Genomic DNA, 27053 nt, shown 5'->3' on the forward strand with positions numbered 1-27053 from the left:
TAATCATGGAAGTGTAACATAAAACAGGAATGAAATACTTTTCTCCTGTCAGCTTGGCAAATATTAAGGTGCCGTGGTGATCAGTGGGGGAAAGGGCAAGCTTCGAGGCGAGTATACGGTGACCCGGGCAGCAGGGCAGGACTTGGCACAGCCACTGGGGAAGGCAGTGTGTGATACCTGTTCAAATTGAACAAGACAGCTCCTGTGCCCACAGGCACATGTTCCAGAGTATATGTTACGGCTCTGGAATGGCTGGGTTGGTTCTAATTTTTTGTAGTCAGTAGAGAATTAATCATATATACTCTCTATATACTGTAAGGCAATTCATAAAGCAAGGTGAATTATTATTATTTTTTTTTGTCTTTTTGCTATTTCCTTGGGCCGCTCCCGCGGCATATGGAGGTTCCCAGGCTAGGGGTCGAATCGGAGCTGTAGCCACTGGCCTATGCCAGAGCCACAGCAACGTGGGATCTGAGCCGTGTCTGCAACCTACACCACAGCTCACGGCAACGCCGGATCGTTAACCCACTGAGCAAGGGCAGGGACCGAACCTGCAACCTCACGGTTCCTAGTTGGATTCGTTAACCACTGCGCCACGATGGGAACTCCAAGCAAGGTGAATTATAACCATGTGCTTAAATAGAGGTAAGTTTCCAAAGGTTTAAAAAAAATTTTTTTTGAGGAGTACCCTGGTGGCGCAGGGGTTAAGGATCCGGCATTGTCACTGCTGTGGTGCAGGTTCAGTTCCTGGGCCGGAACTTCTGCATGCTGTGGGCATAGCTTAAAGCAAAGTTGATATCCTTTATGTTAAATATAACAGAAACAGTAGTCTCTGTTACTTGCTGGAAATAAAATACACAAATTATGAAACAAACGGTCTAGAGGAACGCACCCAGCTGGTAGCAGCGCCTCTGGGAATCGGAGACCCACATAGAGGTGGGTTGGTCAGGAGCCTGGCGCTTACCTGTAACGTTCGCATTTAACATATTTATGTCTTCATATATTTATGTCATTTAGAAAAGAATATACACAGCAAAAGACCTGGGGCAAATATGGCAAATCATTAACAGTGGTTAATTCTGGATAGTGGCCACATGGTTGGTGATTGTTGGTTTCTTCTTTGTAGCTCTAGGTATGGTATGAACTATCCTCAAAACAAAAACAAAACAGAAACATGGAGTTCTGTGGTGGCCTAGTGGGTCAGGCCTGGGTCTTGTCACTGCTGTAGCGCAGGTTCCATCCCTGGCCTGGGATCTTCTGCATGGCACGGGCACAGCCAAAAAAACCCCCCAAAACCCATCTTAGACTTTTCATCTTCCCTGGGAACAGTCATTAGCCTTGATTTCATTCTGTTTCCCTAGAAAACGTGGACATGGACTTGCAGGCCAGCCTGGGGCAGAGCGAGGAAAAGCCCGTGCCCGCCGCCCCTGTGCCCAGCCCGGTGGCACCGGCCCCCGTGCCGTCCCGGAGAAACCCCCCTGGCGGCAAGTCCAGCCTCGTCCTGGGTTAGCTCCGTCTGCCCAGAACGCTGTCGTTTTGTTTCTTTGTTTTCTCCATGCTTGTGAACTGCACAACTTGAGCCTGACTGTACATCTTTTGGATTTGTTTCATTAAAAAAGAAGCACTTTATGTACTGCTGTCTTTTTTTTTGTTTGTTTTTTGGAAGAACAGGTTCTCTGTCTGTCCTGATTCCTCTGGGTCCGTAGGCCATGGCATGAGTGTTTTCTAGTAGTAGACTGGAGGGAAAGCTTTGTGACACTTAGTACCGTGTTTTTAAGAACAAACAATTGGGTTTCAAATGTGTTAGAGGATCTTTTGTACTGAGGTTTTAAAAACCCTTTTCTTGTCAGCTTTACTTGGGTTGACCAAGCCTGGATTGGACAGACCAGTAAACAGTCCCCAAGCGCTGTCCCTTCAGGCCCCCAAACGAGGTGGTCCTGATGCCCACCCTACCTGGGGTTGCCCTCTGTGCCAGCGCCCCTTGCGCAAAGCCTCTTCCTGTGCCATATGGAGCGATAGCGGCCTGCCTCTCATGCCTTGCTGCCTGCAAAGCAAAAACAAAACAAACAAAAAAAACGATTGCCTTTTATTTCTGAACCTTAAGAAATCTTGAAGCCAGATACTAACTTGACTGGCTGAGCAGAGCCTGCTGCTCCCATGCAGAGCATGGCTCCCGTGTTCACTCAAACTTACGCGTTCCGGGCGGTGAAGCAAGGGCAGGACCATGCGGAAGGAGGTGGGTCCTCTCAGCAAAAGGACCGCCGCGGGCAGTGCTCTTCTTAGATACCTTGAAGCTGTGTGCATGATGCTGGTGCTTGACCACGAGTCGAAAGTCTCATCCTTACAATGTGTGTTGTATTTCCGATCCTGGATTGTTGCTTAAAGTAAACAATGTACACATTTTGAAACACTGTGTCCTGTGTCATCTTTCTGGGATTGTTTCAGCAGTTCTGCCTCTTGAGTTGCCTTCTGCTTTGTGACTGTCAACCCTGCCGCCCAGTGATCTGATGAGCCATTCAAGTTCAAAAAGACTAATGAAGGCCCAGAGGGAAGTAGGCTCCTCTCTAAAGGAACAGGTTTAAAGTGAGAGCACAGGAGTTCCCATCATGGCTCAGTGGTTAATGAATCCTACTAGGAACCATGAGGTTGCGGGTTCGATCCCTGGCCTTGCTCAGTGTGTTAAGGATCCCATGTTGCTGTGGCTCTGGCGTAGGCTGACGGCTACAGTTCCAATTCGACCCCTAGCCTGGGAACCTCTATATACCATGGCAGCGGCCCAAGAAATGGCAAAAGTCAGAGCACAGTTCAAAATGCCAAAATGATAATTAATGGATACATGGTAATAAAATATAGGGATAATATGGATAATTGGTATCCAAAATAATGATTAGCCAGCACACTTGCAACTCTTCGACCACCTACCCTCCTGTGCTGGGCAGTAACATTCAGGATCTGAAGTCCTCTCATGCTTAGAAGGTGCTTCTCAGTGGTGGGTGGTCAAAGAAGAGGACTCCAGAGAAAGGGCCCATGTAAATAGAAGGGGACAGGAGCATCTGAGTCCCCTCAGGTAATTCAGCAGACAGAAGATGGGAGAAAGCTCCTTGGGTTCTAGGCAGAAAGTTCCAGGTCAGCATGCTATATTTAATGTCCAGATTGAGCAATGCAAGACCTAGCTTTTTCTTTCTTTGCTTTTTAGGGCCACACCTGTGGCATATGGAGGTTCCCAGGCTAGGGGTCGAATCAGAGCTGCAGCTGCCAGTCTACACCACAGCCACACCAGATCTGAGCTAACGGCCACACCAGATCCCTGACCCACAGGGATGGAACACACATCCTCAAGGATACTAGTCAGTCTCATTTCTGCTGCACCGCAATGGGAACTTGCAGACCTGGTTTTAGTCTAGCTGTACTCCTTGACCAGCCAGCCGCATTCCTTGGGCTTGTCATTTGTGAACTCAGTGTCCTAAATGAAACTTCTGGAACTCTCCTATGCTGCTGGTGGGAATGTAAATTGGTGCAGCCACTGTGGAAAACAGTATGGAGGTTCCTGAACTAAGAGTTGCCACTCCTGGGCATATAGCCAGAAAAGGCTGTGTAATTCAAAAAGATACATGCATCCTTATGTTCATAGCAGGACTATTCACAATAGCCAGGACATGGAAACAACTTAAACATCTATTGACAGAAGAACTGATAAAGATGGTGTACATATACACAATGGAATACTACTCACCCATAAAAAGGAATGAAAATAATGCCATTTGCAGCCACATGGATGGACCTCCAGACTATCATACTAAGTCAAGTATATCAGAAAAAGACAAATACCATATGATATCACTTATATGTGGAATCTAAAACACAGCAAGTTCCCTGTGGCACCGAGGGTTTAAGAATCCAACTTTGGGAGTTCCCATCGTGGCGCACTGGAAACTAATCCGACTAGGAAACATGAGCTTGCAGGTTCAATCCCTGGCCTCACTCAGTGGGTTAAGGGTCTGGCGTTGCCGTGAGCTGTGGTGTAGGTCGAAGATTCAGCTTGGATCTGGAGTGGCTGTGGCTGTGGTGTAGGCTGACAGGTACAGCTCTGATTCGACCCCTAGCCTGGGAACCTCCATATGCCACAGATACGGCCCTAAAGAGACAAAAAAAAAAAAAAAAAAAAAATCCAACTTTGCCACAACTGTAGCACAGGCTGCAACTGGGGTTGGGTTTGATCCCTGGTCTAGGAACTTACACATGCAGCCAGTGTGGCAAAAAAGACACAAATGAACTTATCTATGAAACAGCAACGCACTCACAGAGGATAGAGGACAGACTTGTGGTTGCCAAGGGGGTGAGAGGAGGGAAGAACTGGGTGTTTGGGATTAGCAGATACAAACTATTATTTATAGGATGGCTGAACAACAAGGTCCTACTTACCGTATAGCACAGGGAACTATATTCAGTATCTGGTGCTAAACCATAATGGAAAAGATGGAATTCCCTGCGCTGCAGCAGGTTAAAGATCCAGCACTGTCACTGCAGCAGCTCGGGCTGCTACTGTGGTGAGGGTTCTTCTCAGGAACTTCCATGCTCCACAGATGCAGCCACAAGACAAATACTACAAAAGAATATGAAAAAGATATCTATAACTGGGTTAATTGAATTAACCTACATTTGAAATCAACTGTACTTCAATAAAAATGTTTTTAAAAGAAAAGGAACTTTGAACGAGGTCACCTCTAAAAACCCCGCCGTGATTGAAATGACTCAAGCATAATGTCTAACCACCAGCTCATTTGACCTATGGACATTCCTTTGGGAAGAATGAGGGTAATCACAGATTACTGGGCTAAGTTTTTCTTCCTTATTGTGTAAAGCGTTTGCAAAATGGAGAATTAATTGCTGTGCTACAGAACGCTTCCAGTTTCACTAAGACAGGTTAGCCCTACACATAGCCTGAGTTGCGGTTTCAGTTAGGAGTTCAGAGGTGGAGCACCTGCACCCTTCTCTCTAACAATGGAGCTCTGGGAAAGAGATGTCCCCCATTTGTGTTACAACTTGTGAACTTGGCTTTTGTCTTTATTTCATGAAGGTAAATGCCTAGTCCAAACGTGCTCTGAGGGACAGTTCTGCCAGTCATTTTGGTACTATTTCACATTTCAGAAAATTCTATATAAACATGTTTGCTAAGGGTGTTGAACTTTCCCCTTAGAAGGCTTAGGGTTTGGGGTTCCCTTCCTGGCTCAGCGGTTAACGAACTCCACTAAGATCCATGAGGATGCGGGCTCGATCCCTGGCCTCGCTCAGTGGGTTAAGGATCCTGTGTTGCCTTAGGCTGTGGTGTAGGTCACAGATACGGCTCTGGCCTGGTGTTGCTGTGGGTGTGGCACAGGCCAGGGGGTACAGCTCTGATTTGACCCCTAGCCTGGGAACTTCAATATCCTGCAGGTGCAGCCCTGAAAAGCAAAAAAAAAAAAAAAAAAGCTTAGGGTTTACAAAGTGAAGTTGAATGATCTTAAAATGATGATAGCAGGAGAATCAGCATTTTGTGGACTTTTTACACAATTGTGTGACCTCAGTGGCTTTGTATTTATTGCTAATGCCCATTGTAGAATTTCAAAATTGATCACCAGGTTCCCCTTCCTAAAGCTTCTTCTGTTCCATTTGGAAGTACTGGGGTGCTCAACTGGGAAACTACAGGAAGATGGGTGACTTAACTCAAATCTGAATCTAGTTTGTAGGTAAATACATTTATACGTAGTCAGGAAATTTACACGTGAAATCTACAAAAAGGAGAATCAATAACACATTCGGACGTTCAGCATTTTCTAGAGGAGGATATAACTCCAATTCTAGAAGAGTGTCAGTTCCACAAAAAGGAGGATGGTCTGGGTTACCTGAGTCTCCTCCTCCAGGTGAACCGGATGCTTAAAGCAGATGCTCCCATGTTTCAAGCCAGCTCTGGTTTATGAATTGGTGTCTGAGGAGCTCTGTTCACAAGAACCCGCTGTCTTCAGCAGATTCATTCACTTCGGTCACTGGGAGTCCCCATGATTTGAGCCTTGGGTTGGTGCTGCCTTGACGTGGCGGGAGCTCTGCTCCAGAGTCCCCACAAGCAGGGAGGACAGGGATGGATTCTTAAAAGGGGGCGTCAGCTCACGGGTTTAAGCAGCCTTGGCTCCTTCTCAGAAGCCGTTGATCTGTATTTAGGAGAGACCCTCTGCCGGGCCCCTGGAAGGTCTGCCCCAAGAAACGTCTGAGGTGAGCGAGGACGTCTGCCACCGAGCGCAGGGTGGCTGGGGTGCACGTAGGCGCGGCCTCAGACCAGAAGAGCAGCTCAGGCCACCTCCGCGCCGGCTGCTGGGGCACTGGGGGAGGCCCGGTGCTTCCGGGGGGCGGGGCAACCCGGCGTCCATGCAAATTAGCCCCGCCCCCCGCCCCCTCCCGGAAGCCGCCGTCCCGGCGCGGAGCTCAACTCGGCTCCGGCCCGGGTTTCCGCGCGCGTCCATGCTTCCGGCCGGCCCGTGCCTCGCGGTGATGGCGGCAAGGTACGCGCGGCCCGTGCGGGTGCTGGTGGACATGGACGGCGTGCTGGCGGACTTCGAGGCCGGCCTGCTGCGGGGCTTCCAGCGAAACTTCCCCAGGGAGCCGTACGTGCCGCTGGAGGAGCGCCGCGGCTTCTTCGCCCGGGAGCAGTACCGAGCCCTGCGCCCCGACCTGGCGGTAGGTGGGGGGAGAGGCGAGGATCAGGGGGAACCGGGAGCCCCGACCCCAGTGTCCCAAACGGGAAGCCCCAACCTCCTGGGCACCTGGGAGTGGGGCGCCTTCCCCCTTGGGTCAGGACCGCCTGTGCTCCACGTCCAGAGACAAAGCTTTCACTTCAGAATCCACACTTCGTCCCAGGACAAGACAGTCTGGAGGAGTACTTACCCCTAAACAAAGTCCCCTCCCTGAGGCTCTGATGTGGGGATCGAGGCGCCCCCCTTCCCCCAGGAATCTTGAGAGTCCTCGCTGGGGCTGGCGAGATCGGCTGGGAGCAGAGCCAGGACAGGAACACTGTATCTTTCAGGACAAAGTGGCCAGTGTGTATGAAGCCCCAGGCTTCTTCCTAAACTTGGAGCCCATCCCTGGAGCCTTGGAAGCCATGCGGGAGATGAATGACATGCAGGAGTGAGGAAGGGTCGGGAGGGAGGTGGGGGGGAGCAGGGGCTGGCACCACCCTGTCTGACCCGCGCCCCTTCCCGCAGCACTGAGGTCTTCATCTGCACCAGCCCGCTGCTCAAGTATGACCACTGCGTGCGCGAGAAGGTGCGGCACTGGCGGCACACCCAGGGTCCTAAGGCCCCATCTTTGAAAGAAACCAGCAGAAACACACAAAGTCGGGGGTGGGGGTGGGGGGAGGGGACGATAGCTTCAAGGGCGGCAGACCCTCCCACCTACTTGCTCGCTGGCCTTGAATTCCGGGGTCCGTCCGGCCCTCCTGACAGACTTGTGCCCACCACACAGTACGGCTGGGTGGAGAAGCACCTGGGGCCCCAGTTTGTGGAGCGCATTATCTTGACGAGGGACAAGACCATGGTCTTGGGGGACCTGCTCATTGATGACAAGGACACCATTCAAGGTAGGAGCCATTTTCCTTGGCACCCTCCGGGCACTGGGCCTGCTGGGATACGAGGGAGGGGGTAGAGATCACCACGTCACCCATTGCGTCCCCTGCCTTCCTCTGCGTCCTGTCACAGGCCAAGAGGAGACCCCAAGCTGGGAGCACATCTTGTTCACCTGCTGCCACAACCAGCACCTGGCCCTGCCCCCGACCAGGAGGCGGCTACTCTCCTGGAGTGACAACTGGAAGGAGATTATAGACAGCAAGCGGGAAGTCCTGTGGCGGGGCCCGCCCGGCCTGGGTCTGCTGCATGCATGAGCCAAGGGGCAGTGGCAGTGGACAGGATCTGGAGGAAGGGGAGGCAGGCCAGCAGGGAACCCCGGCACGACTGGGTGCCAGGGCAGCATGGTGGCAGGGACCCCTCAGCACTGCCCTCTGGAACCTCCCGGGGTAGCTGCATGGCCACCTAGTGGGAAATCAGGAACCTTTTAAATAAAGCACTGCTCACTGCTCTCTTAAGGCCTTTTATTTGGGAAGCGAAGGGGCAGGAGCCCTACAGGGGCTGGAACAGGCTGAGGGGGCGGCCTTCGCCTCCCTCCTTGCCTCCTCAGTCCCTTAGTCCCATTCCTCTCGAACCCACCTTTCCTTGGCCATGTACAAGGTCAACCTTGAAGACGTGCTGAAGGGGGGCCAGGACCTTCCACTGGTCCCGAAGCTCACTTTCCATGAGGGCCTGTGCCTCTTCCCTGGGCTGAGCCGTGTGCACTGGCCTCAGCCTCATGCTTTTGTCAGAATCCAGCCCCGTCCCCTGGAGCACGGAGCATCCCTGAAGCCAGGGGCAGGGACTCGCCCTCACTAACCCTGATGGCAGAGGCGGGCGAGGGCTTCCAGGTAGGGGCCTTGGGGTGGGGAAGGGAGAGAACACAGCTCTGGGAGTTTGTGCCTGTATTCTGATGTGTCACTGGCCTCACGGCCTCCGTCTTCATGCCCAATGGCCAGGTTTGCAGTCAGGCGGCTGCAGCACCCAAGAGCAGGGACCATGTCTCGGTCTTCGAAGCCCCCAGCATGGTGCCTGGCTGACAGGCCTGTGTGGATAAACAGTTAACTCTGGGCCCTAGAGTTCCAGGTCAGCATCCATGTGCCCAGCCTGGCAAGCTTGTGGGGCAGGTACCTGGCCTCCAGCACTGGGCGCAACCCCTCCCCAGCTTCCCAGGGCCCTGAAATACTTTGGACAATAAAGCTTCCATTATGGAAAAATGCCTGGTTCCTTACGCTGGGAAGTGCTAAGCCCCAGGCCTAGCTGCTCCTCAGGAGAGATGCCTTCTGCAGAGCCTCTGGATCTAGGGACACAAGGTGAGAGCTGGCAGTGGGGTGGCCAGGAGGCAGGACCTTCGCCTCTAGCTGGTCAGAGTGGCAGCCGGTGAAAATGGCACCTTCAGGTTCCTTCTTCCTGTGTCTCGGGGTCTGTCTGGCTTCCTCACTCATCTCCTGATGCCTTTCATCAGAGTATAAATAAATACGCTCACCTTTAGCTGAAAAGTGCCAGGCGGGGAGAAGGTGCTCAAGGGAGCTCTGCTGCTCCTGCTCCCTGGTCCCCGGGGCACTGTCCTGTCTTGTCTCTGGCACGGTGGGTGCTGTGGCCTGACCTCCCCTTGGATCAAGGCTGCTGTGGGGCCTCCGTCCTCGGCAGTGGGATCCCCAGGGCAGAGTGAGCCTGCCAGCTGCGGGCTTCAGCCACCTGGCTCGGGGAGCAGAAGTCTTCCAGGAAGATCTGGGCCAGGTTCCGCAGCCTGGTGCTGGCTGAGACGGAGAAGCGCAGCATGCACTGCACCACGGGCACGGCAGTCAGCTCCGGCTGGGGGCCCAAGCCTGGTGAGCTCAGCAGGTACATGATCGTGGTGACAGCAGACAGCACAGTCTCCTCGTTGGGACTGGACAGGCAGTTGATGATGAGTGGGATGCCCCCTGTCTGCAGAATGTGCTCCTTGTTGGCCCTGTCCGAGCACAGGTTGCAGAGGCCTCCTGGGGAAGAGCAAGGTGAGGGATGCCTCAGCCCCGGGCCTCCCCCCATCCCTCCTCTGCCCACTGAGGCCCAGGCCCGGGAGAAGGTGGCCCAGGGACAAGGGATCTGAAATCTATTCTCATCTCCAGCCCTCCCTTTTCAAGGTTCCAGAAAGGCCTGCCTGCCCCTGCCCAGCCTTCTGTATGTAGGCACTGATCCCTCTTGGTTTAGCCAGTTTAATAGCTGATAAGCTTTCTTTTTTTTCTTTTTTGTAGGGCTGCCCTGCCCTAATTGGAGCTACAGCTGCCAGCCTATACCACAGCAACACCAGATCCGAGCCACATTGGTGACCTACACCACAGCTCAAGGCAACGCTGGATCCTTAACCCAGAGTGGGGCCAGGGATTGAACCTGCATCCTCACGGATACTAGTTGGGTTCATTAATGCTAAGCCACAACAGGAGTTTCCATGCTTTCCTTTTTTAAAAGTAAAAAAATTTTTTTTTTTTTTTTTTTTGTCTTTTTGCCATTTCTTGGGCCGCTCCCGCGGCATATGGAGTTTCCCAGGCTAGGGGTCGAATCGGAGCTGTAGCCGCCGGCCTACACCACAGCCACAGCAACTTGGGATCTGAGCCGCGTCTGCGACCTGCACCACAGCTCATGGCAACGCCGGGTCGTTAACCCACTGAGCAAGGCCAGGGACCGAACCCGCAACCTCATGGTTCCTAGTCAGATTCGTTAACCCCTGCGTCACGACGGGAACTCCAAAAGTAAAAAAATTTTTTAAAAAATCCCACAATATATCATCACTTTACAAGAATTAAGAAATAAATATAGGTAAGGTGATGGTGTCACGGGTGTATATTTATGTCAAAACTTATCAAATTGGGAGTTCCCACTGTGGCATAATGGGATCAGCAGCATCTCTGCAGACTGGGACAGTGAGTTAATCAATCAATTCTCAGCCTAGCACAGTGAGTTAAGGATCCGGCATTGCCACAGTGTAACATAGGTTGCAACTGCAGACAGGATCTGATCCCTGCCTGGGAACTCCCTATGTCAAGGTGTGGCAAAAAAGAGAAAAAACAAACAAACATTCAAACTACCTTTTCTTTTTGGTTTGTCTTTTATCGCTTGTAGGGCCGCACCTGCGGCATATGGAAGTCCCTAGGCTAGGGGTTTAATTAGAGCTGTTGCTGCTGGCTTACGCCAGAGCCACAGCAATGCCAGATCCGAGCCGCACCTGTGACCTACACCACAGTTCACGGCAATGCCGGATCCTTAACCCACTGAGCGAGGCCAGGGATCGAACCTACAACCTTGTGGTTCCTAGTCGGATTCATTTCCGCTGTGCCATGACGGGAACTCCCCAAACTGTACCCTTTAAATATGTAGTTTATTATATATTAATTATAGCTCAATAACGCTGTTGAAAATATCAGAAGCCAAAACAAACTATCTTAAGTTCACCACCCAGACATTCAACATTTGCTTTTCATCCCACCAACTTAAATGTGTAACTACATTTAAACATTTAATGGAAAATGTAATCCTCTCCTTACTGTTGCGTAAGCCAGCTCCTTTCATTTAACAAGGCACTGTGAACGACTCTCCATGCCAACGAATCTACAGGCATGGCATCATTTACTAGCTACATACTTTATTAAGGGGTTAGAACATTTCAGCATCATTCCCACATCACTGATAGTAGGATTCTGGGGACAAAAGAAAAGGCCAGAGAGAGAAGAGACACTCGTGGTTCTGCTCAGGTAGTGTGGCGGCCCTCCCCATTCTCTTACTCCACGTGGGAAGCTGACTTCCGTGGGTCCTGCCTGAGCTTCCTGCCACCAGGGCATCCCCAGCCTTAGTTCCTACTCCAAGCCCGGAAAGGGCTTCTCGCTCATTTGCATAACATGGCCGAGCAGTCCTGAGGGTCCAATCAGGAGTGAGTTCCAGCCCACCCGCTTCCCCTGCATCTCCAGAGAAACAAGCAGAGGGAGGGCTCGAACCCTTCTAGGGCATCCTTCCCAGCAAGAGGGGGCAGGTGCTGGGAGGTGGGGGCCAGGCCTGGCAAAAAACATTCCTCCTCCTCCAGGCACAGCCCCCCTCCCTAGCGGTACCTGGGTCAGTTAGAGTCCTGCTGTAGGGAGACATTTATAAAGGTTTTATCCAGTCAGCCTCCAGGGACTTCTCACTGCATTTGGAATAAAATCCAAACTCCCCTCCAGGACTTTCATTTGGTGCCACCCTCTTACTGGTAACCAGCACTTCCCTGCTCCTTGCCCAGTGAGGTTTCCCTGGAATACCCCGGTCAGCCACTCCCTGCCACATCCAGGCACTTCCCTCATCACGCTGTTTCATTTTCTTCATGTGCTTAGGACTTTGAGAAATCACTTACGTGGATTTTTCCTGCTTACTGCCTGCTGAGTCCCAACAGAAGGTACATGCCCTGAGGCTGAGACCTACGCTGCCTTATTCCCACCTTGTCCACGGTGCCAGGCACAGGGGACGCTCTGCAAATATCTGTTGCAAGGATTTGAAAGCAGTGAGCAGGGGGAAAGGGTGGCCCTGCAGAGGGCTGGGGGGCTGGATGGGCTAGCTCCCTGAGACCTGCCCTCCTTGGACTTCTCTGGTTTTGGGATCTCAGACAGGGCACCTCTGAGGGACAGAAGGGGCTGAGTGGTGTTCCTGGAGTCAGAGGAAGATGAGCAGCAGGAGAGGGACACAAGGCACTGATGGAGAGGCCCTTCCTGGTGGGACACTCAGGGGGCTTCCCACCAAGCTCCAACTCAACATGCGTTCACCCCAGTGGAGCCCTCAGCACAAGCTGGGGGCATTCGGCCGACTACCTTTACTTGCTGTCTGTCCCCATCTCTGGGTGTGACATGGCAGTGATTTACTTGTGTATCCCAGAAGGCTGCAACTGTGGATTCTCACCGAACACATGCTGGGGACATGACTGCACCCCACGATTGACTCCATTTCAGGAAAAGAAGCTGAGGCTATTGAGTAACTTGCCCAAAGTTCCAGAACATGGGCGCCTTCTGCCACTCCCTCTCTGGGAAAGGGTGTGCCTCTGAAGCCAGGAGGACACTAATCCTACCAGGGACAGATGCCAGGCTCAGCCAGGAACAAGGACAAGTGGAAGCACAATGGCTCCTTACAACACTTGACACCATCTCTTCTGAGCTGAGAGTGGACAACCAGCCTCCTACCCACACTGCAGACACTCAACTCAGGGGTGGGGTGGGGGGGACGACTTACCTCTGCTGTCAAGTGTGATAAGGTAAAGCCTGAGTCATTCTCTGGCTGGTGAGTTGCCACCCCACCCAGGTATGCCTGGGCAAGGCACTGCCACAGGTCAGAGGACAATCAGGTGGCATCTGCTAGAGAATGGGGGCAAAAGGTGGCCTCAGGACAGCCAGCACCCTCTGCTCCCCGTTTGCAGGCCTAGGAAGCCTCCAAGGATGGATCAGGTGCCTGCCAGAGCTCACCCACCTGCGCCCCCTCCACCCAAGAGCACCCCTATAGGAGGCTGGGGAACTCCTTTAGCCCCTCTGGCTTGCTGGCAGCCACCCTCAGCGGCAAGCCTGCAAAGAGAAGTGCCTCGGGGGGTAAACGGCTGAGCAAGAGCACCCAAGATGGACCCAGAGGAACCACGAGCAGCTGAAGAGACGCCACAGCTGCTTTGTACTCTCCTGAGCCACCTCTGTGGACCTACCCTGAAAAACTAACGAGGGCTGTCGAAAAAGCAACAGAACACCTGGACACTTCCTAAATAAAGCTCAACAGCAGCACAGTGATCAAATAAATTACAGTACATTTGTATAATGAAAACCTATACAGTTCTAAAAATCATGTTCTCAAAGCACATTTAGAGGAAAATGCCCGCAATATAAGGTTAAGAAGAAAAAAAGGACAAAGAAAAATAAGGAAGAGAAAAAAAGGACAAATTGTTTAATAAAACTGCAATTAAAAAAATACATCCAAGAGTTCCTGCTATGGCTCAGCGCATTAAGAATCCAACATAATATCCATGAGGATGTGGCTTCGATCCCTGGCCTTGCTCAATGGGTTAAGGATCTTTCATTGCCACAAGCAGCGGGATAGGTCTCAGATGCGGCTCGGATCTGGTGTTGCTGTGTCGTAGGCCGGCAGCTGCAGCCCCGATTCCACCCCTAGTCTGAGAACTTCCTTATGCCGCAAGTGTGGCCATAAAAAAAAAAAAAAAAAAAAATCCAAAACAACGAAGTCCTACTACATATAGCACAGGGAACTATAGTCAATAACCTGTAATAAACCATAATAGAAAAGAATATGAAAGAAAGGAGTTCCCGCCGTGGCACGGTGGGTTAAGATCCCAACTGCAGCAGCTCGGGTCTCTGTGGAGGCACAGCTTTGATTCCTAACCCAGTGCAGTGGGTTAAAGCTGCAGATGTGGCTCATATTCAATCCCTGGTCCAGGAACTTCCATATGCCATGGGGTGGCCAAAAAAGGAAAAAAAAAAAAAAAAAGAGAGAGACAGACAGACTGGAAACACACCAAAATGGTACTAATAGTTGGTTATCTCTGTGCAGTAACACTATAGGAAATTTTTTTTTTTTTTTTGTCTTTTCTAGGCCCGCTTCCTGTGGCATATGGAGATTCCCAGGCTAGGGGTCAAATCGGAGCTGTAGTCACCGGCCTACGCCAGAGCCACATCGATGCAGGATCTGAGCCACGTCTGCAACCCACACCACAGCTCACGGCAATGCTGGATCCTTAACCCACTGAGCAAGGCCAGGGATCGAACCCACAAGCTCATGGTTCCTAATCGGATTTGTTTACCACTGCGCCACGATGGGAACTCCTATAGCTAATTTTTATTTTCTTTATTCTTTTTTTTTTAATTTTTTTTTTTTAAGGGCTAAACCTATGGCATATGGAAATTCCCAAGCCAGGGGTTGAAACAGCTGCAGCTGCCAGCCTACACCACAGCAACTTGGGATCCAAGCCATGTCTGCGACCTACATCGAAGCTCACGAAAACACTGGATCCTTAACCCACTGTGCTGGGCTGGGGATCAAACCTGCGTCACCGCAGAGACAATGCTGGGTCCTTAACCCGCTGCACCACAGCAGGAACGCCAAGCTATTCTCTTTAAAAAATTTCTCTCAGAAAGAACAACAACTTACCAAATCACACCACCAAAAAAAGTAAAAAAGCAAAGAAAATGTTCACAGCTGACAGAGGACTCATATCCAAAATATATAAGGAACTCCTGCAGATCAGTAAAAGATGAATAGGAGTCCCTGTTGCGGCTCAGCGGAAACGAACCCGATTAGGGTTCAATCCCTGGCTCTGCTCAGTGGTTAAGGATCTGGTGTTGCCGTGAGCTGTGGTTTAGGTCACAGATGGGATTCAGATCCTGCATTGCTATGGCTGTGGTGTAGGCCGGCAGCTGCAGCTCTGATTTTAACCCCTAGCCTGGAAACTTCCATATGCCACGGGTGCAGCCCTAAAAACAAAAACAAAAAAAAAAAAAAACGGAGAAATAAACAATAAAAAGAAAATGAGTAAAAGACTTGGATGTTCTTTTTTTTTTTTTCTCCCCCCTTTTTCAGGTATACCTGTGGCATATGGAAGTTTTCAGGCCAGGGATCAAATCTGAGCTGCAACTGCAACCTATGCCACAGCTGCAGCAATGCTGGATCCTTAACCCACCGTTGTGGGTCGGGGCTCAAAACTGCAATAAGCCTGCACCTTGGATAAACTCTGCACAACAGGGCCAATATATGAACACATGCTCAACATTCCTTAGTAGAGAAACAAAAATTAAAACCACGATAAGAGGTTACTACATACCCATCATAATGGCTAAAAGAAAGAAACAAAAATACAACAGTAGGTGCTGGCTAGAGGTGGAGCTACTGGAACTCATGCTGGTGGTGAGGAGTGCACAGTGGCGTAGTTATGCAGGAAAGCGATTTGGCAGCTTCTAATAAAGTTCAACGTGGAGTTCTCTTGTGGCACAGTGGGTTAGGGATCCAGCATTGTCACTGCAATGGCCTGGGCCACTGCTGTGGCTTGGATTCAGTCCATGTCCTGGCAACTTCTGCATGCCGTGGGCACAGCCTCCCTCCCCGCAAAAGGTAAGCACATTATCTACCCCACGACTCAGCAATTCCACTCCTTTTTTTTTTTTTTTTTTCAATTTTCTTTTATAGGGCCACACCTGCGGCATATGGAGGTTCCCAGGCTAGGGGTCAAATTGGAGCTGCAGCTGCTAGCCTACACCACCGCCACAGCAATGGATCTGACCTGCATCTGTGCCCTGTGCTGCAGCTTGTGGCAATGCCAGATCCTTAACGCACTGGGCAAGGCCAGGGAGCGAACCCACATCCTCATGGATACTATGTCGGGTTCTTAACCCTCTGAGCCACAACCGGAACTCTAGCACGTTCACTCCTAATCCAAAGCTATCTGAGAAAAATGAGTACATACTGTACAAGAAGACTTGTATCAAAATTATGACAGCTTTACTCACAAAGCCTCCAAACTAAAAACAACTCAAATCTCCATCAACAGGTGATTAGATAACAAGTTGTGGCAATGTTCATACAAAGACAAGAACTACTGATGGTGCAGCATTTTTTTTTGTCTTTTTTGTCATTTTCTTGGGCCGCTCCCACAGCATATGGAGGTTCCCAGGCTAGGGGTCGAATCGGAGCTGTAGCCGCCGGCCTACACCACAGCCACAGCAACGCGGGATCTGAGCCGCGTCTGCAACCTACACCACAGCTAATGGCAATGGCCGGATGCTTAACCCACTGAGCGAGGCCAGGGATCGAACCTGAAACCTCATGGTTCCTTGTGGGATTTGTTAACCACTAAGCCACGACGGGAACTCCCCGATACTGCAGCAATTTGGATGCGTCTCAAAACCATGTTGAAAGAAAGCAACCAGACACAAGAGTATATCCTGTAGGATTCTATTTATACGAAGTTCAAGTAGAGGCAGAACTAATCCATGGGGATAGAGGTTAGAACAGTAATTACTGTGAGGTGGAAGCCACCAACTGGCAGAGGGCGTGACCTCCTGGGGGAGAGGGAACGATTCTGGTTTTGGTCCATGTTGTTTGCCACAGTATGCGGCGGCTTGATGTGCGCTCTCGGTTCCCAGACCTGGGATTGAACCCTGGCCACGATGGCAAAAGTGCCAAATCCTAACCACTCCCAGAAATATTCTTTATCTTAAGTGCTGGTTACATATACGTATGTACACCTTAATGAGTTTAAAAATTCATCAAACTGACACCTAAGCTATGTGCATTTCACTGGATGCTGATCATGCTGCAATTTAACAACTGGTTACCAAACGAAAGGGAGAACAAGTTCTGACTGGCGGGTGAACATGTTTTGCATAAACCAGGCAAGACCGAGAGAAAGAGAACGAGAGGCAAAGGCAGGGCCCTTCCAGACGCAGAAGCCACAGAAACACCCGGGGAGATGCAAAAGAAAAAACCGCCAACGCAGCCTGGGATGAGAAAGCTGGCGGCTCAGAGAGGTCAGGGAGGTGACTGCAGGTCACACAGCACATAGGGCATCATGCCAGAAGGGACAGGAGGGTCTAAGCATTGTCCCAGGGATTAAGTTAAGTCATGCTGACAAGTGCTTAGCCAGCACCTGGCGCCTCGCAGGGCTGGGCAAGTCCTCGGAGACAGAGGCTCAAGACTTATCCTCCAAGGACCTGCCCACCTCAGAGGGGTACTGGGCTGGCCACGGTCAATGCCAGATCAAAATCTTTGTTTGGGACTCTCTTTTTTTTAGTATCTTGAAAATGGTTCTCTCTGAAATTTCAGGACTGAAATTTGAGGGACAGAATGGCATACAGAGAAAGCTCCTATTAGGTGTAAGAAGGTGGGGGGCGGATTGAGAAACGGGTAAATGCTCCCGTTTGCTTGTTCCATTTCAGCGGTGGGCCTAGAGTGGAAGACATGGGAGTGGAAGTGACTTCTCTGAAAATACACTGTAGTCCGGTTTTGTATAATGTAAAAAAATAAATAAAAGGAAAAAAAAAAAGCATGGCTTTTCACTCTTCGGACCTGTATTTCATTCTAGAATTTGATGCTACAGGTGTACTCCCATGAGTGAGAAAAGACGTACAAGTAAGGGTGTCACTCAGCACTGCTCGCGAGCACAGAAGGGAAACAACCTAAATGGCCATCCTCGGGGGCTGGCTTCACCCGGTCCCTTCCCTCCTCGGACATCATGCAGCCTTTCCAAAGAATGAGGCAGCTCTTCCTTTATGAGCTGATACTGCAGCTCTGCCAAGACATGGTGCCAAATTCAGAGGGGGGGCAGGGAGTTCCCTTGTGGCATTGGGGGTTAAGGACCAGGTGTTGTCCATTTGATCCCTGGCCCAGGAACTGCCATATACCTCCTACGAGGCCAAAAAAAAAAAAAAAAAGGGGTGGGGGCAGAATACAAATAAAGTATACAACACATACAGGACATGCAGAAAGGCACACACAGTATACATATAAATATACGCATATTGTAAATCCTGAAAATCTCTCTGGAGGATACACAAGAAACTAGTGACAGTAGTTACCTCTAGGAAATCCACAGAGGGACTTCTGTACGATGTCAATCAATCACGTATTCACATAAATTAATAAAACACGCAGGCACACTTGCCTCTGTCTAGAACCAAGAGGAAGAGGGACTGGTCTCTGCAGGTCGGGGGTGGGGAGACGGCGGAGGTGCCTGGAGCCAGCCTTCTGAGCTAGAGTGGAAGCCAGCAGCGGGCTGAGAACCTTGACTCCGCCCTTTCCTATAAGGGGACTCCTGCCACAGGCGGATGGCTGAGGAATTTCTTTTTAAACAGAAAGATGTGTGACCCCAGGGCCCAGAATGACCAGTGAAAGGAGGAGGTACAGGGGAACCCCAGAGCACAGAGGATGGAGTGAGGGCTCTGCGGCGGGTACATCCGGCTGGAAGCCCTGGGGTGCCCCTGAGGACCTAGGTGAGTGCAGCAAGCGACTCCATCTCTTTAGGCCTCTATCTCTTGGGGCAGAAAGAAGGAAATGAGGTAAGACCCCTCCCCCAACCCCGGCACACAGATGTGGACCAAGCATGCATCTGTTTACAGCTGCAGAAGCTGGCCCTGGGAGTACCTGCAACCGACACACACAGAAATGGCTGGCACATCCAGGCAGGGGAAGCAAACGCTCTCGTAAGCAGCACTGAGGTCAAGGTCTGAAACGCTGTCAGCAGCCCGGAAGCCTCTGCCTCTTCCTTCCTGATTCAATTCTCTCCCCGCTGCAGAGGTCAACACCTTCCTGACTGGTAACAATTTAATAATTTTAAATCAATAAGCAAGTCCTTTCAAGTTTTTGTTTTGTTTTGTTTTGTTTTGCTTTTTAGGGCCGAACCCACGGCATATGGAGGTTTCCAGGCTAGGGGTCCAATCGGAGCTGTAGCTGCCGGCCTACACCTCAGCCACAGCAATGCCAGATCCGAGTGGTGTCTACGAACTACACCACAGCTCACGGCAACGCTGGATCCTTAACCCACTGAGCGAGGCCAGGGATCAAACTCACAACCTCATGGTTCCTAGTCGGATTCGTTTCCGCTGCACTGCGATGAGAACTCCCAAGTTTTTTAATAAAAAGAACTTTTTACCACCCACAGCCCCCTGTAAATACTAGAATTCAGTTCTGCCTCTTTTTGGACTTTATAGAAATGGAATCACACCATACATATTATTATGTGTCCAGCATCATTTGCTTAACATGATGTTTGTAAGATTATCGGAGGCATATGGAGAGGTAGGAACCTCCCTGTAGATGGTTCATTTGCCTTGCTAAGTAGTGTAAATATCCACAACGTGGTTATTCATTCCACTGCTGGCTGTTTCCAATTGGAATGTTACTGACAATGCTGTTAGTGGCATTTCTGCATATCTGTCTGGATGAATGTCACTGCTGGGTCACCGGGCATGCCTAACTTCAATTTTACAAAATACTATTTTCCAAAAAGAGGCGGCTCAGGAGTCATCTACCAGCCTTTTTCTGTACACCACCACCATCTGGTGGCAGCTACAAGTATTGCAGGAAATAGAACCCAGGAAGGCCATTTAACCTGAACTGTTGGGGATCACCTACTTGAAATGGTTTTTTTTGTTTTTCAGGGTTTTTTTTTTTTTTGCCTTTTTGCCTTTTCTAGGGCTGATCCCACAGCATATGGAGGTTCCCAGGCTAGGGGTCGAATCGGAGCTGTAGACGCTGGCTTATGCCACAGCCACAGCAATGCCAGATCCAAGTCGAGTCTGCGACCTACACACAGCTCACAGCAACGCCAGGTCCTCAACCCACTGAGCAAGGCCAGGGACCAAACCCAAAACCTCATGGTTCCTAATCATATTCGTTAACCACTGCACCACGACGGGAACTCCTTGAACTGTTTTGGTAACAAAACTGCCAAGTACTTTGTGATATGTTATGAATTCAGTCTGTTTCTCATGAAAGCACAGAATTACCTCCTGGTTCTTTTTTTTTTTTTGGTCTTTTCTAGGGCTGCTTCCTGCGGCATATGGAGGTTCCCAGGCTAGGGGTCGAATCGGAACTGTAGCCACCGGCCTATGCCAGAGCCACAGCAACTCTGGATCTGAGATGCGACTGCAACATACACCACAGCTCACGGCAACGCCTGATCCTTAATCTAACTGAGTGAGGGCAGGGATTGAACCCGCAACCTCATGGTTCCTAGTTGGATTCGTTAACCATAGGGGTGGAATCAAGAGCTACAGCTGCCAGCTTACACCACAGCCACCACCACAGCCACGCGAGGTCTGAGCTGCGTCTACAACCTACAAAACCACAGCTCACGGCAATGTCAGATCCTTAACCCACTGAGCGAGGACAGGGATCGAACCTGCATCCTCATAGATACTAGTTGGGTTCATTATCGCTGAGCCACGATGGGAACTCCTCCCGATTCCCTTACCTCTCCCTAGAGTATCTAGAACAGTGCAGGTGTGCACACACAGCAGAAAGGAGGCCACAGAATCAACCACTGGGGATTCAGGCCAACATTCCTAAGTTAATGCCAGAGTATTCACTTGTGCCATGACCTCTGAATTCTTTCACTCACTCGAAAATTTACTGAGATCCTGGCTTTATATCTGGTTCCTGATAACCCACCCACTTCCCATCCCAAACAATGGCAGTTCTGGCCTGACCAGCGCCTGTCTGCCAGGGGTCCTTCCCCCTAATACCGCGCAGACACCCATTGCGAGGCCAGGGATCAACTTCCATACCTTTTCCTACCATTCAATGATGTTTTTCCAGAAGGCAAGACTCCCTGGAGCAGATGGGTGATTAAGACACCATCCCATTCCACCCCACCTCTCTGGGAGAGGAGCGCGCTGTTTATCTCAAAGGGGTCGGGCGAGCCAGGGGCCAGCTGCAGACACTTCATCTCATCTCATTCTCTTGGCAACTCCGTGAGGCAGATGCTGATCCTGCCCCACCTGAGCCTTGGTGGGAGAAGGGAAATCTCGCGCCCAGAGTTAAGTGGGGGAGTGAGAACTTGAAACCAGGGCTGCCCGACCTCAAAGCTCTTACCAAAGTCACTCTATTACTTTTTTTTTTTTTTTTTTTTTGCTGCACCCACAGCATGTGGAAGTTCCCAGACTAGGAATCAAACCCGCACCACAGCAGTGACAACGCTGGATCTTTAACAAGCTGTGCCACAAAGGAACTGCCACATTCACTCTATTCCTTGCCAACAAATCGACAGTGGTTTTGGTTCTGCCCCCAGGTCAAGGCCATGGGCAATCTAACCCAGCAGTTATTCCAGAAGCAACCCCACTCAGGGCTGCAGCACCAAGTCATGGCCAGTAGCCTGAGCCTTCCCTTCACCCCTAGTCTCTTCCCCAGACCGAAAGGCCCAAGCATTCCAGACATAACAAAGATAAGCCAGGCCCTCTGACCTCATGAAGATCAGAATCTCAGACCTGCCATCAGAGGTAAAAGATTCAAAGCTACAAAGCGCAGCACAGGATAAGCACCAACAGTGTTTTCCATTTATCACCACAGACCTTAACAGAAAAGCCAACGCCAGCAGCAACAAAACAGGCTTCTAAGCACCACTGGGCCCTGCCTTTTAAGTTGATGCACAATAAATAGAGGAGAAATTTAATCTGCAGAAGATCCCACGGAGGGATTCAGTGCTGAGAAAGCGGTTGCTCTTGGGATTGGGGACCTTGGGGAGGAGACAAAGAGAAGGAAAAAGTGGCTGTGAAAAGTAACACCCGTGATAAAGATACTAACAGTTCTAAAAAGTAACTTCCAGGAGACAGGGACATGCGCACAAGCTTCTGCTCCCCCACAGTCCTGCGAGGCTGGCAAGGCTCAGCTGAGCAAAGGAGGCTCAGAGAAGGGACAGGACTCACCCACAGGAACCTGCCACGAAGGGGAGAAGTGGGGACCGTGGACTCCTGGGCCAGGGGTTGGCCACCCACTCTGGGAAGCTGCCCAGGGGAGCAAGGCTCTGCCCTGACTCCGGCAAGGCTCCCAGCTCGGCGGGCCAGGATCTCAGAGCACGTCTGCCTTGGGAAAGCTGCTTCTGGATCCTCTAAAACCCTGTCTTTGGGTGACGGCTCTTTTTGCTGGTTTTCTCGAGTTAAAAGCTTGAGTTGGAGGAGCTCTATCCCTCCCAGGTAGAGGGTTAGCCACGGGCATCTGCAGGGGCCACTGTCAACCCTCAGATGCCAGAAGCTGTGGAGCAGAGGCCCACGAAGGGAGGGATGGAGGCCTTACGCTGGAGAATAGCTTTCCTTTTTTTTTTTTTTTAAGGGCCGCACCTGTGGCGAATGGAAACTACACGGGTCAGATCAGAGCTACAGCTGTGGCCAACACTATAGCCATGGCAACACCGGATCTGGATCCAAGCCACATGTGTGAACCATGCAGCAGCTTGCGGCAACACCAGATCCCTAACCCACTGAATGAGGCCAGGGATCGAACCCACATCCTCACAGAGACAATGCCGGGTTCTTGACCTGCTTAGCCACAACAGGAACTCCAAATGGTTTTTCTTTCTTTCTTTTTTTTTTTTTTTTTGGTCTTTTTGCCATTTTCTTGGGCCGCTCCCACGGCACATGGAGGTTCCCAGGCTAGGGGTCGAATCGGAGCTGTAGCCGCCAGCCTACACCACAGCCACAGCAGTGTGGGATCTGAGCTGCACCTGCAACCTACACGACAGCTCACGGCAACGCTGGATCCTTAACCCACTGAGCAAGGGCAGGGATTGAACCCGCAACCTCATGGTTCCTAGTCGGATCTGTTAACCACTGAGCCACGACAGGAACTCCTATTTCCTTTAATGTTTATTTATTTAGTCTGTACCCATGGCATACAGAAACTCCTGGGCCAGGGACTGAACCCAAGCCACAGCAGTGACCAACACCAGATCCTTAACCTGCTAGGCCACCAGAGAACTGGAGAATATTTTAAAGTAACCAGCCTTTCACGATATTCATTCAGCATGATAATTGTCCAGAGGAGCAGAGACATGAACTAGCACCACTCTTAAACCTGGGCAATTGGGCTCCTGCCCCAGCCCGGCTTTAGAGGGCCTCACTTTGGCCTCTCCACAGGCTGAAGAGTCCAGGGAGCCCACCCAAAGCCCATCCCCCTGCCCCCATCCCCTGCGCTCCAGGCCCTAAACCTGCCCCCATAATTGCATGACCTCTTTCCTGCATCCTGACTCCCTGGAGTGAACCCCACTGTTGGTGTGCACACCAAGTCCAATGACTGGCCCCTGGGCAAGTGTTTGTGGGGCTGTGAACATAGCTGGGATGTCCACGCATGTGTGCGAGGCCTGTTCCAAGAGGAGGAGTCCCAGATACCATAGGTTATAGGCAGAACTGGATGGTCTTTCAAGGTAAGAGTGGAGTTCCCGTCGTGGCTCAGCAGTGAATGAATCTGACTAGCATCCATGAGGATGACAGGTTCGATCCCTGGTCTTGCTCAGTGGGTTAAGGATTCGGTGTTTTGTTTTGTGTCTTTTTGCCATTTCTTGAGCCACTCCCGAGGCATATGGAGGTTCCCGGGCTAGGGGTCGAATTGGAGCTGTAGCTGCCAGCCTACGCCAGAGCCACAGCAATGCAGGATCTGAACCTCAACTGCGACCTACACCACAGCTCACGGCAACGCTGGAACCTTGACCCACTGAGCAAGGGCAGGGATCGAACCCGAAACCTCATGGTTCCTAGTCGGATTCGTTAACCACTGCGCCACAACAGGAACTCCTCGTTACTTGATTTACTTGATTCCATCGAGGCTTTCATTCTAATTTCTAGGTCACGGGAAATAAAGGGGATACAGGAATGAATGAACTAACACCATAAAGAAGCAACCAGAGAATTCCAAGGCTGTGACATTCTGCAGGGTTGGTCTGGATCCTTCCACAATTATTGGTGGAGGAAGAAACGTCAATTAGTGATGAAAAGAGACAGACGCTTAGGTATGTCGTTACCCCCTCCCAAAGAGCACAATACGGAAAGGCTGGGGGTGGGGGATAAAGAGCAGCGTTACAGTGGAGAAACCTGGCACAGCCTCCTTCAGCCAGGTGATCCGAGTTGCTATCGACAGGGATGTCGATAATACAACAAGCAGTGTCGGAGTTCCCATCACGGCTCGGCAGTTAACGAGCCCGACTAGTGTCCATGAGGATGCAGGTTCAATCCCTGACCTCGTTCAGTGGGTTAAGGATCCAGCACTGCCGTGAGCTGTGGTGTAGGCCGCAGATGCAGCTGGATCTGGCGTGGCTGTGGTGTAGGCCGGCAGCTGTAGCTCTGATTTGATTCCTAGCCTGAGAACTTCTATATGTCTCAGGTGCAGCCCTCAAAAGACAAAAAAAAAAAAAAAAAAAAAAAAAACAATTAAGTCATGTTGACAGCATACACCCTTGATATAAATGAAAAGGACCCTTTACCTCTGTGGTCGTTCTCCCCCCCCAAACCCACATCCCCGTCTAATCGTGAGAAAAACACCAGAAATCCCACTTGGGGGAAAAGCTACAAGATACCTGACCAGTGTTCCTGAAAACTGCCAAGGTCCTCTGAAATGGGGCAAAGTCTCAGAGAGTGGCTCAGCCCAGAGGAGCCGAAGGAGACATGACAACGACACGTACTATAGTGTCCTGGGCGGAATCTTGGATCAGTAAAAGGATATCAGGGAAAAAGTAAGGAAACGTGAATAACTTATGGCCTTGAGTAAATAATAATGGTTTATTAACTGTAACAAACCTATCTTAAACGAATGGAAGACGTGAACGATAAGGTAACCAACTGCGGGTGGCACACGTGCAAACTCTGCCCTATCTTTGCACTTCTTCTAAAATACAAAGTTTGCTTAAGGAGAGACAGAGAGAGGAGTTCTGGCTGTGGTGCAGAAGGATCAGTGGCATCTCTGGAGGACTAAAACGTGGGTTCAATCCCCAGCCTGGCACAATGAGATAAGGATTGGGTGCTACCACAGCTGCGGTGTACGTTGAAACTGTGGCTCAGATCCGATCCCTGGCCAGCGAACCCCATATGCCAAGAGGCGGCCAAAAAGAAAGAAAGAAAGAAAAAAAAAAAAGAGAGAGAGGTTGAGAGCTAAGGATCATAACAACCACGTTAAGTGCGTGGATCCTGGCGTGCATTCTGGTTTAAACAAAGCAAAAAAAATTGCATCCTTCCGGTAACTATAAAGAAATTTGCATGACTGGGTATTTGGTGATAATCTACGTTGATAAGATTCCTCTCACTATACAGAAAAATGTTTCTTCAAAGATACACGTGGGAGTTCCCTTCATGGCTCAGCGGTTAGCGAACCTGACTAGCAACCATGAGGACGCGGTTCAATCCCTGACCTCAATCAGTGGGTTGAGGATCCCACGTTGCAGGGAGCTGTGGTGTGGGTCACAGATATGGCTCGGATCCTGTGATGCTGGATGCTGTGGCCGGGAGCTATAGCTCTGATTCGACCCCTAGCCTGGAACCACCATATGCCCTAAAAAGACAACAACAACGAAACAAAGATACATGCTGAACAACGAACGTCTGTCCTCAGAATCAACAAACTCTTTCCTACCACCTAGCTCTGAGTCAGGAGCTGCCTCGAGCTCTTGGACCTCATTTGGTACCTCTCTCAGCTTCATTCACCACAGTCCCACCACATCAGCCTTTCCTTCTGCCTCCTCCCGCTTAAGGGTCTGGGCCCATGCTGTGCCTCTGCCGAGACCGCCTTCCCACGATGGCCAAAACAAAAGGAGTGTCTACCTCCCCTTGCTCCACCTCATCAGCCTGTTTATTTTCTTCAGAGCCTCAGCTTTTGTTCAAACACCTGTCTCCCTCTACCAGAGTGTAAATTCCTCGAGGGCAAAGACCTTTTCCCCAACCTGCTTGCCATCTTCCCAGCATTTAGAACAATACCTTAATCACACAGTACATGCCCCATAATACCTGTCCAGCGAATAGTTCGATAGGTCCTAGGCATAAGCCATTCCAAGTCACCTCTACTTCTCTGGATATTAAAACATGAAGATAAAGCTGTTTAAAAAGAGCACTCCACTCCCCCCTCCCGACCGCACCGGCCTTCAATCCATTTCCTCATTTATGCACACACCTGTAAGCAAGCAGCGCAGACAGGCACGCAGAATGAGTGCTTCGCAGCTGAGGGACTGCTTAAGATTCCTTTCTCCCAAACTCACTTCTAACTCACTGACCTCATTAAAGCCCATCAGGCATCTAGGAGTTGCACCCCATCCTTACCAATAGCAAACTCCACCAGGGTTTCATTCTCTTCCGACAGTGAATCGAGGAATAAATCCAGGACCTGCAGCTGCCGCAGATACTGGTAATTACTGGGGTCATAGGCGAAGTTAGCGAGGTTGGCCAGTACTTGCTCCTTGGCGTCTGCAGTGGAAAAGCAGCATTGGAACCAGGTCTGGGGCGGCGGCGGTGGCCGGACCCCTGCCCCCGCCCTGCTCCCCCCGCCGCCGCTCTCACCTTGGCTCTCTGTCTCCTGGAATTCCGTGACCAGCGCCTGAAGATATCCTAGCCGGCCGACGTGAGGGTCTACCTTCGGCTTCTGGGCCATGGTCGGGCGGCGGAGGGCCCCCGAGGGAACGGCAGGTGTGTGGAAGGTGAGGCCGGAAAGCGGGGCGAGAATCTTACCCGGGTCTCCACCGGCCCGGGGAGGGGAGGACTGGGGCGGGAAACGGGCTCCTCTCCTGGCTTTAGGCTCTGCGGTAATTTGCAGCTGAAACTGGGGTGTGGGAAATGGGATGGGGATTCAGGACTCCGTAAGAGTTAGGAGTGGAAAATCTAAGGACGGGCGCAGGAGACAAGCACACAACCGCCCGCTGTGGAAGAGAGGAGCAGGAGCAGCGCCCGGCAGAGCTCGGTTTTCTTCCAGGTTCCGGAT

At 50.9% G+C, this 27053-nt stretch overlaps 3 protein-coding genes and 1 long non-coding RNA gene across 5 annotated transcripts in view; 2 read left to right on the forward strand and 2 right to left on the reverse strand.

The window, feature by feature from the left end:
* The window catches only part of JPT1 (Jupiter microtubule associated homolog 1), a 19035-nt gene extending 16627 nt beyond the window's left edge, over nt 1–2408 (forward strand). Inside the window, exon 5 of one of the 2 annotated variants that reach the window (XR_014820350.1) lies at nt 416–2408. Coding sequence is in view for 1 of the 2 variants with exons in the window: in NM_001048069.1 (NP_001041534.1) it covers nt 1362–1510 (149 nt within the window). In the remaining variant the exon portion in view is untranslated. 2 annotated transcript variants of the gene reach the window in all.
* LOC145303669 (uncharacterized) overlaps nt 1–9365 on the reverse strand; it is a 13795-nt gene extending 4430 nt beyond the window's left edge. Inside the window, exons 1-6 of the long non-coding RNA NR_201494.1 lie at nt 9115–9365; nt 8861–8928; nt 5883–8673; nt 4423–4603; nt 2194–2378; nt 1954–2044 (exon numbers count right to left, since the gene is read on the reverse strand). This is a non-coding gene — a long non-coding RNA (uncharacterized LOC145303669). The remainder of the gene's footprint in view (nt 1–1953; nt 2045–2193; nt 2379–4422; nt 4604–5882; nt 8674–8860; nt 8929–9114) is intronic.
* On the forward strand, nt 6430–8107 carry NT5C (5', 3'-nucleotidase, cytosolic). Its single transcript, NM_001445384.1, has 5 exons — nt 6430–6708; nt 7055–7155; nt 7233–7293; nt 7492–7606; nt 7725–8107. Exons 1-5 carry the CDS (start codon nt 6493–6495, stop codon nt 7904–7906), a joined length of 675 nt encoding a protein of 224 aa, NP_001432313.1. The 5' UTR covers nt 6430–6492; the 3' UTR covers nt 7907–8107.
* ARMC7 (armadillo repeat containing 7) lies at nt 8099–27053 on the reverse strand. Its single transcript, NM_001243806.2, has 3 exons — nt 26636–27053; nt 26399–26542; nt 8099–9610 (listed from the first exon to the last, which is right to left on the reverse strand). Exons 1-3 carry the CDS (start codon nt 26724–26726, stop codon nt 9246–9248), a joined length of 600 nt encoding a protein of 199 aa, NP_001230735.1. The 5' UTR covers nt 26727–27053; the 3' UTR covers nt 8099–9245.

The sequence above is a fragment of the Sus scrofa genome, chromosome 12 (genome assembly GCF_054392235.1).
Source record: "Sus scrofa isolate SSC_HxYL_T2T_F1_AM1 chromosome 12, Sscrofa_HxYL_maternal_Yorkshire_Landrace_v2.0, whole genome shotgun sequence".
Classification (NCBI taxonomy): domain Eukaryota; kingdom Metazoa; phylum Chordata; class Mammalia; order Artiodactyla; family Suidae; genus Sus; species Sus scrofa.